At 48.1% G+C, this 10,304-nt stretch overlaps 1 protein-coding gene across 3 annotated transcripts in view; it reads left to right on the forward strand.

The window, feature by feature from the left end:
• The window catches only part of SLC12A3 (solute carrier family 12 (sodium/chloride transporter), member 3), a 42,122-nt gene extending 40,238 nt beyond the window's left edge, over window positions 1-1,884 (forward strand). For 2 of the 3 annotated variants that reach the window (XM_006897115.1, XM_006897116.1), the window contains exon 26: window positions 1,719-1,860. In XM_006897115.1, the coding sequence (XP_006897177.1) occupies window positions 1,719-1,860 (142 nt within the window). Of the gene's footprint in view, window positions 1-1,718 lie in introns of all 3 variants that reach the window. The other variant, XM_006897114.1, reaches the window with a different exon arrangement.
• Window positions 1,885-10,304: the final 8,420 nt, after the last annotated feature.

Raw genomic sequence — 10,304 nt, forward strand, 5'->3', positions numbered from 1 at the left:
TAGTTAACACGCTAGACTGCTTACTAAAAGGTTGAGAGTTCAAGTCCATCCAGAGGTACCTAGGAAAAAGGCCTGGGCCTCGACTTCTCAAAATGCAGCCATTGAAAACTATACGGGGACAGTTTTGTTCACACACAGACACACACACGGGGTCCCCTGAGGCTGCCCCGACTCGATGTCAGCTGGTTTCACTTGGTCTCCTTGGTAGTGCGATGTTCTCATTAGCTCTGTGGGAAAGACCAGTATTGGTGGTAAGTTGGTTCCTGGTTATCCTCTGATGTCCGAATATTTTGGGGGCTTGTGATAAGATCTGTAATAGGGGTGGTGACTCAGGTATTGGTGGTATTTCTGATGCCAGAGCTTGTGACCTGAACCCCAATGCCACTAAACCCCCCTTTCTGCCTGCCTCCCTCCATTGTGGAGAAAGTGGGTGCTGCAAGTCCTGTCTATTTCTCAGTGTGTTTTGAAATTCAGAGGCAATAAGCGGCTGTGCCTTAGAAAAACTACCTGTAAAGTACAGTCTCACGCAAGGCGTTGGTGCCTTGACACGGAACACCAGCTGGTGTGCAAGCAGCTGTTGGCTCCAGTGGGCGGTGCGGCCGCTGTCCCAACGCATTTTCTGAATTCTTGAGATAGTAGAACAGTTACTTCCTGAAATAGCCATGAAAACAGGGCTGGACAGCATTCGCAGGCCGTCTCCTGGTTCGCACGACATAGCACAGGTCAGACAGAGGAGAGGATGGTGGTCCAGCTCCCTCGCCTGTAAAGGCAAAGGCAGAGGCCTCGCGCCCGGGGCGTGACAGTCAGGCCCAGAGGCAGGACAGAGATGTCCAGGTGCCACCCAGGAACATAGCGAGTTGTGTGAACATAGGGAGGGTCTGCGGCTGTAGCAATGGGGTGGGATCACCCTCTTAGTGGAGCCTCATAAACCCCTACTGTTCCAGGCCGGGTTTAGGTCCCTGGGGAAAGAGTGAAGACCAAGACAGACTTGGTGTGCTCGTGAGAATGTGCATTCTAGTTGGTAGGAGCTAGAGACCCACATAGAAGTGAAAGGATGGCTTGGGGAGCGTCAAAGGACGAAGGCAAGGAAGCAGGGAAGATGGGAGAGACGAGGGATGATTCTGGGGAGTGACGAGAGAAAGAAAGGGGAACACTAGATTGGACACTTGGGTGATGCGAAGGAGTGAGCAACTCGGAGAACTGTGAGGTTCAGAGACTACCAAATGCAAAGGTCCAGGGATAGGAGAAAGTGCGGCCTCTGCCGCCTCAACTCCCAAGTAGAAGGAAAACATCTGGAACTGAGGGGGTCTGAGGGAGGCAAAGGGGTAGCAGGCAAGTTGTGGTGACACTGGCAAAGACCAGATGCTTTGTGTAGAAATGTTTCATGGCTAAAGGCACATTTTTTTTAACAGATAAATGGTTTTATTATGCCCATTTATAAAGGCACATTTTGAGCAAGGGGGTTTTATTTGGTTAAATGTTTGTTGCTATTATCGCGGTAAATCCATATGCAACAGAACATTTGGTGACATTGATTACACTTATTATGCTGCTCAAACTTCTCTGATGCCCAGTTTCCCTGTCACCCTTACGGATTGTTGCAAAGCCTCAAAAGCAGGACTTCCTTTCCAGGATGGGTCTGATACGGGCTCTGAAGGGCCCAGGCCCAGCACAAGCACCTTCCTGATTGCTCTCTCTGTCACCTTCCTGCCCTGTAGCACTTTACCCATTGGGAGGAAGGGGAAGTGTCCAAGCTCACTCTACATGGCCTGGCTGGAGACCCTGTCCCAGGACCTCAGGCCTCCTGTCATCCTGATCCGAGGAAACCAAGAAAATGTGCTCACCTTTTACTGCCAGTAGCTGCAGGCCTGGCTGTCCCTGCCCGAGGCTGCAGGTGTGGGCCGAGCTGGGGCTCCCCAGCCCACTGGACGGAGCCCCGGGCGTGCTGGCATCTGATGAATTCCAGGCTCTGGCTGCACCCACACACCACATGTCCTCGAGGACTCACTTGTTTATGCACTGCAAAAGGATCAGATGAGGGTGCAGGAAAACTCTATTTCTTTCAAAAGCTTTCTTTGGCTCTTGATTACAATTGATGAAGATTTGTCTCTGATTTGTATGCAAATGCTAAGTGTGAAGTTTGGCAGTGTCTCCAGAATTTCCTCACTGCATCTCGGACTCAGACTCAGCTCCTGCCACTGGGTCAGTGCTGATGCCTGAGGAGCCTCCATCCAGTTCCCAAACCGGAAGTTGTACCACGAGGAGTAGCAGTGGATTAGAACTCCCAGCCTTTGGGTTAAGAGCACAGCTCACTGCAGACTAGGCCAGCAGAGCTTCTTTCCCAGCAGTCAGGGGAACGGGGGCTTTACCTGCAGGACTTTCACCATCCGGGACTTCAATGTCTTGGTGCATTCTTTAGACTTTCAAATTTCTAAAACTACAACTCATGGTAAGAAATATTTTTTTTTTACACTGAGACTTGGGACACACACACACACACACACACACAACTGGGAAAAGTGTCACAAAAGAATATTTCTCCTAACTGTGAGTGAGGTGTTGGTGGGTGATGGGAACAATTAAGCACTCCACTACTAACTACTGAAAGGTTGGCAGTTCGAACCCACCCAGAGGTGTCCAGCAAGACAGGCTGGTGATCTGTTTTACAAGCTCGCAGCCTTGAAGACCCTCTCGCTCAGTTCCACTCTGGCACCCAGGGGTCCCCACAAGTCAGAGTTGACTCAGTGGCAGCTAATAACAACAGCAAGTGAGGTGCACTGATTTTGTTCCTTTTGAAACAAAAATTAGTGTTGGTTTTAACTCACTAAAATGATATCAGAACCCAATAAAGAGTGAGTGGAGGGCGGCCCCCCAACTTGAAAAGCGCAGTCTGGATTTTCCAGTGTGTTTGTCTGCAGAGCAGGGAGCCTGGCCGACTTCAGGAAGAGCCGCTGTGGATCTGTCTGCTGTTTCCGCAGCTCATCCCACAGGGAGGCAAAGGGACCCCAGAGGACACTGAGCCAGGGTTAGGAGTTTAAAGAAAGGAACTTCAAATGAGGGACAAGATTTAAAGAGCTCTTGGAGTGGGTGCGAGGTTTCAGTTTTGGTTAAAAATTATTTCAAGAAGGGAGAAGCAGAGAAGATGGAAAGATGGCAAGATTGGACAAAGGATCAAAAAGGAAAGGAGAGAGTCCCAACCTAGCCTGGGGTCAGAGAAAGGAATAGGGAAGAGAGATGATTGAGAAGTGAGGGAGTAATGAATACAGGACGGGAGCAGAGACGGGAGAGAAGCTGGGGCAGATGGAGACAGAATCAGACCCAACTTAGCTATGGTTGTGGATCCGAGGGGTTCAGAGCTGTTGTACATCGTAGGCGACTCAATAACAATAATCACATACTGTGACAGATTTGGAAGCGGGAGTGGCATCCACTTCCTAAACAACATGCCTCCAGAAACTCAATGAACCTTGATAAATGTCCATAGTTGTAGAAGGACTTCAGGCCTTTTGTTCATAGGTTTGTGATGAGTCGATGAGTCGTGCTCTGCTCAAAGGCAATCAACAACAACAGCTAAGATTGCTATGGACTGAACACCTGCAGCAGGTGTTTGCACCTGCAAAGCGAGGATGCAAGAGCAGAAGGAACATTGAGAGATGTCCAAGAGCAGTGTGTGATGGTCCCTGGAAGGCCATCCGCAGCTCCAGATCCATTCACCAACAGGAATTGGATCATGTGAATGCATGTCTATAATGTAGAAGCTATGTCGCTATGAGTTGCAGGCGACTCGAAGGCACATAACAACAACATGTAATGATTCCCCTGTCATCTGATAAACCAAATCATTGCAGGAGGATTAAGAGGGGAATGCAGTGTTCTCAGATTCCATCACAGCCCTAATCAGAGGGAGGGGGAGTTTCCCCAGGGTGTGGCCTATCAGAGATAAAAGGAGAGGAAAGAGAGCAGGAAGAGAGGGCCTTAGCACGGGCCAGGAAATAATCATCAGGAGCAGAAGCGTCTTTGAACCTGGGACCCTGCACAATGAGGCTCTTTGACACCAGAGAAGGCCAAGAGGAACAGAGGTCTCCAGGGAACGCCAGACCCATAGACACTGAAGGAAACAGACTGACTCTCCTCACCACCACCAGAACTGGCCTTCCTCTACAGCAAGCACCCTACATGTGGAAGTCTAGCCCCCAGACTGCAAGATAATACATTTCTGTTTTTGTTAAAGCCACCCACTTGTTGGTATCTCTGTCATAGCTGTAGTCCTTAACTAAGACAATTGTAAAGTGGATTGCTGGTGATATGTCCTCTTGCCATATGAAAGGCACTGGGTGACAGAAGGCCTTGTTCAAGGTCTCCCTAGGTTTTATCCTCCTCCTCTTAAGTGGGATTAGAACCCAAAAGGCTCAAATGTTCATGTGTCAGCCTACTGCAAGGACCAAAAGGTGCTGGGCTCCTAGGCTGTTGTTATAAAATCTCGTCAGGGAGAGAAGTGCAACAATGAATGAATGGAAATCTAAAGTCTCTGTAAACTTTCATTAAAATCAATTTAAAATAAATAATTTTTAAAAATCTCGTCTTCTTTCAACACATCAGCGTTTGCCGGGCAAGGTGGCAAGATGGGCCATCTGACCAGGCTGTCTGACGGCGCCTCTGCTCCAGGGAGACCTGCCCTCTGACAGGCCCCCCAACGCCTGGGGAAGCAGAGCACAGCCTCAATCAGGGGGCCCTGCCTTTCTTGACCCACCTGGAAAACAGTCTTCCTCGTCCCAGGGGCACCCTCTCCCAGACCACAGGAAGACCCTGATCCAAAGACACAGGTTGGCTTGGCTTCAGGCATGGTAAACTTTTTAAGATTAATGACTAAATTACATTTATTCTTACATTTACTAAATTGCTAATTAAATTTAAATGCAAAATTAGTATGCAATTTAAACATTTTAAATGTTATTGTGGGAGAAGGATGGGCAATCTCTTCCCGTGTGATTATTGCCTCTCAAAACCCACTGGGGGGTCAGCAGTGGGCGGGTTCCATCTCAACAGTACTCAGCAGCAACAAAACTTTATTACTATGCTGTAACTTAAAAAATACAGCAGTCACTCTATCTTCTTTTGATGCTTCATGGATCATTCAATATTCTACCTTTAAAGCTTCAATTTGTTCTTCAGCTTCAATTTGTTCTTCAGTTCCTTCAGATTAAGAAATGCTGAGAAAATCCCTTTTGAGTGTCTGACTCAGCGCTTTGTATGTTTAGTTATAATACTTGGCTTTGACTTCCCAAGCCATCCTTTGAAATCTTCTGTTCAACTCCTTAACTTCCTGATTTCTTTCCTTTGTTTTGGCTTCTCAGCATTCTAGTGTAATATTCAGAGTCTCTTCTGACATCGTCTTGGTCTTTTCTTCCTCCTTTGTCTTTTTAATGACCTTTTGCAATTTGCATGGATGATACTCTTGATATCATCCCACAGCTTATCTGGTCTTCATTCACTAGTGCTCAAGGCCTCAGATCTGTTCTTGAGATGCTTTTTAAGTTCAGGTAGGACAGACGCAAGGTCTTAGCCTACTGTGTTTGAGTGTTGCCACTTGTGGCCTCATGGTCTGTCTCCCGGCATGTTCCTGGGCACTGCTGCCTCAGGTTAGACCTTGACACCAGCAGCCAGGAAACCAGAAGACAAGTTGCTTTAGGAAAGTCAGCTGTCAGGGACCTCTCCAGAGTACTAAGGAGCAACGATATCATCTAGAAACTAAGGTGTGCCTGATCCAGGCCATGATTTTCTCAATTGCTTGCTGGACAATGACTAAGGCTAACAGAAGAAGAATCTACGCCCTTGAGTGGTGGTGCTGGAGAAGAGGATTGAACATACCATGGACTACTAAGAGAACAGACAGATCAGTCCTAGAGAGGGTGAAACCAGTTTGCTCCTTGGAGGCAAGGATTCTGAAGCTCTGTCTCACACAGGTTGGGCACATGGCCATGAGGGACCAGTCCTTGGAGAAGGACATCAGGCTTGGAAGGGTGGAGGGACAATGCAGGAGAGGAAGGTCCTTGATAAGAGAAATTGACTGTGGTGATGGAGTACGTATGTTGGAGACAGATTGGCTCAGACAGTGAGTGGTAGTCACCTCCATAACACATAACAATAACATATAACAATGTTTTAAATGGTGAATTTTGAAAAGTATAATCCTTTTTTAAAAACAAACAAAATAACCACATGTTAACAGTGAGACAAAAAACAATGAAAAGAATAAAAATACTTTCACTTAGTCAATAGAACCTACTTATTTCGGAACAATCTGCTCTTCCACTCCTAGCTGTTTTCGGGGGAGGAGGCGCCTGCTTTTCCCAACCCCACATTGAACAGTTGCCTGTCCTTGGTCTGGGCCTTTCGGCTGTTTTGCTGTATTTCTGCGTGAATATCGACTTAAGCCAGTTACTCCCCTCTGCCCTGCTTCTCTGCTGTGTTTGCAGCCTCCTAAGCGAACACTGTTTTCTTTAGCATCGTGTGGTATCAGTCTCTTAGAATTTTCCACTTTCCTTACACTAGGAGAGGTCAAGAAGCTGAATGGAAAGAGCATGGCGTGGCCACCCGCAGAGCTGTATCTGAGCTTCTCTCTCCTTAAGACTCTTTCCCTCCCTCCCTCTCTCTCTCTCTCTCTGTGTGTGTGTGTGTGTGTGTGTGACCTCAGATAGGTCCCTCCAACCCTTCTGGGTCTCAATCTACGTAAAGAGAGAACTGGGTCAGAATGGGGATTACCAGTCTACTGGGATGTAGATGAGTGGAGAGTGACCCACGCAGGTTTAAGCAAAGCTGTGCATGCCTGGAAGGAGTTGAGTGAGGTGACACAGCCTCCAGTCATGTCTCCTCGTCCCCACCCACGTCTGGCCCACCGCTTCCCACCACCCGATTCCTGATCTCAGGTCAGGAATCTCAGACACCTGTCAGGCACTGCGAGGGGAAGAGGTCTTAATCCACACTGTGTGTGTCTCTCCCGACCTACGGCGGCTAGAACTCTGTACATTAAGAGTTTAAGTGGGGGCGTAGGGTGGGGATCGGGTATACGGAGAAGTTGGCAGGAGCCGCAGCAAGACCTGCCTTCCAGAGCTCACACCTTTTCCACCTTCGAGGGGGTGTCGTCACCACTTTTCATCACTCTATTTCATAGGAAATATTGCATTTTCCTTCTCAGCTGGTTCCTGCCTTCTCAGGCTCTGCCCGTCTCAATTTTTTTCTCTTTAAAATTTTTTAAAAATTATTAATTTTAAGGAAAATTTGGATTTTGGATTTCTATTCATTCATTGTTGCACTTTTCTCCCTGCCCACTCCTCCCCTCCAGTTCATTCTTCTCTTTGAAAAGTAAAAGAAAAATTCTTTCATTGTTATACAGCCCCCCCCCCCCCAGTCCACTCCACTATGCAGCCTTCTCAAGTTTTAAGGTAGAATGCCTGCAGTCCTTGCTTGTGTGCTGGGCAGAAAGCCTGGCCCACACAGAGGTGGGTCAGCAGTGGGAAGCTGCCCGCCAGGGTTTCTCATTTTTCTCTCAGAGAAGCATCTGCTACCCAGCCAGCTCCCAGAGTGCCCTGGGCTTCTCAGCCTCCAAATTTAGCATCCCTCAGCTTCTGCCCAGGCTAGTTTTAGCTTTGAAGTCAATAAAGCACAGTCCATTTTTCACTCAACAAGTTCACTGGACTCCAGTTCTCTGGTAGAAAGCTGTGGGCCTAACTAGCACACAGAAGCCAGATTGGCCCCTACGTCCTTTTAGACATCAGCAAGCCCCTGTGATGTGGTGTAGGAGAGGTGAGTGCCACGGGGACGGTTGCAGCTGGCTGCCAGGCCACCGGGCACATGCAAAATAATGACAGGCTTCACTTGGATAGTTCAGGACGTCAGGAAATGTGCGGTCAGCTTCAGAAGGGCTTGCCAGAAAGGAGGTGAGGGAAGCACAGGGAATTACCAGTCGGCCCACACTTGAAGGAAGCATAACCGTGTGGCTGAGAGCACAGCCCAGCCAGTGCTTCCTGAGAAGGAACCAGAACAAACATGGGTTCTAAAAATGCTCTCTGGGCAGAACCTTGTTAAGCTGGGCACCAGGATGTCATGTGGCAGAATAATGGTGGCAACACAGAAGACATTGTTGTTATGTGCCGTTGAGTCGCCCGCAACTCATAACAACTCTATGCCCAACAGCTCTGAAGCCTGCCTTATCTTGAGCCAGTCTCACCGATTCCAACACTCCTAATGCCATTGCCCCAGTTACTGTATCAAGCCATCCCATCTAAGGTCTTCCTCTCCTGTGCTGCCCCTCCCCTTTCCAAGCATGATGTCCTTCTCTAAGGACTGGTCCCTCCTGGCCATGTGCCCAAAGTATGTCAGATGGAGCTTCAAAATCCTAGCCTCCAAGGAGCAAACTGGTTCCACCCTCTCCAAGACAGACCTATTTGTTCTCCTGGCAGTCCATGGTATGTTCAAGACTCTTCTCCAGCACCACAGCTCAACAGCATTGATTTTTCTTTTTGTCATCCTTAGTCATTGTCAAGCTCTCTGACGCACTGTATGTAATTGCGAAGACCATGGCCTGGATCAGGCGCACCTTAGTCTCTAGACTGATGCCACTGCTCCTCAGCTCTTGGAGAGCAGACAAACAGCAGACTTCCCCAATGCAACTTGTCTTTTGATTTCCGGCTCACAAGAGTACTACAAATAAAATGCTAGATGGGATGCAAAGAGAGCAAACACACACATTCAAGGGAATTAGGTGAATAGCCTAGTGGTAAGAAATTGCACTACATTCCCAAAGGCATGCGGTTCAAATCCACTAGCTGCTCTGCAGGAGAAGGTTGGGCAATCTCTTCCTGTGTGATTAACTGCCTCTGAAAACTCACAGGAGGATCAGCTATGGGTCACTTTTGACTCGATGGTACTCAACGACACAAACCACAGAAAAAGAAATATTGAACATAGGCCTTGAGAGACAAGTAGGATTCTGCAGAGAGAAACGGGGTTGGTGTATGAAAAAGGCCTTCCAAACAGCAGGGACATCTCTAGCAAAGGACAGGGCAAGGTCTGCAAAGACCACAGGAAGAAACCCCAGGGAACAGTCTGCTCCATGATATGTGGGGTCGCCGGGACTCATAACCGGCTTGACAATTGTTTGGCTTTTTGGAGTTTTGGTGGGAGACGTGAAAGCTAAAGAAACTTTGTTGGACAGAAAGCTAGAGAAAGCAGCAAGAAAAAGACAGGGAGCCCAAAGAGGAGACTGTGGAATTCCAAAGGCAATTTAGCAAAGCTCAGTGCAGAGACTAGAAAAGAGGAGCCGATGGTGCAGGAATAAGATGCAATAAAATCCACCAGAACTTGGGAACACTTAGACGTGCACAGGGCGGAGATAAGGCCCCAGAAGTTGAGCCCATGCAGCTATAGTACTGGAGAAAAGGATATATCATGGAAAAATCAGAGAGGGGTTTCTTTCTTGCTGGAGGGAAAGAGAGAGTAAGGGGTTTGGTTGTGGACATTTTAAGCATGAGGATGTAGAGGTGTAGAAATTGTGGTCCTGGCACTAACAAGAGCTCGGTGTGTCCACTGTTAGCTTGCAGCTCTTTGAGAGAAGTGTCCACAGGAAGGCCAGGGTCATCGTCAAGTTCAGGGGTGTGACTCTGAGTGACTCCCACAGTCATGGTTAGGGGCTACTGAAGTCAGCGTTTGGATGACGTCACCAAGAGAGAAGAACTGAGAAAGGAGAACCGAAGCTGGGACCTTGAGGTCCTATATTTAGGACAGGGGAAGTGGAAGGAACCAACAAAACACCCTAAAGAGAAGTCTTAGGGGAGACCTAGGTAAGCATTGGCCCCAGAGAAGGTGGTGAAGAAGGGTGGAGCAGACCCCCCATTGTTCACTCTTATTCTAAGGGTTTTGACAAACATGTATGTTCACCATTACAGACAGCGTCATACAGAAGAGTTGTGGTGCCTCTGAAAACCCACTGGAGAGTCAACTATGAGTCGGTCCCAACTCGATGGCAATGAGTTCAATGAGTTTGAAAATGTCCTGTGTCCCACCTGCTCGCCCCTCTCTCCCCCTGAGCCCCGGGAAATCACTGGTAGTTTTACTGTCTCTATAGTTTGCCTTTTCCTGAATGTCTCCATTTGAATCGGAGTGTGTGGCTTTTCCATACAGCACTCTCTTTTAAAAACTTCTGCCCAAGGGAGCTCTGGTGGCCTAGTGGCAAGAAGCTTCACTGCAATCCTATAGGTTTGTGGTTTGAATCCACCAGATGCTCTGCTGGAGAAGGAGGAACAATC

This window comes from Elephantulus edwardii, unplaced genomic scaffold (assembly GCF_000299155.1).
Source record: "Elephantulus edwardii isolate Elephantulus edwardi_28Jun2011 unplaced genomic scaffold, EleEdw1.0 scaffold00201, whole genome shotgun sequence".
Classification (NCBI taxonomy): domain Eukaryota; kingdom Metazoa; phylum Chordata; class Mammalia; order Macroscelidea; family Macroscelididae; genus Elephantulus; species Elephantulus edwardii.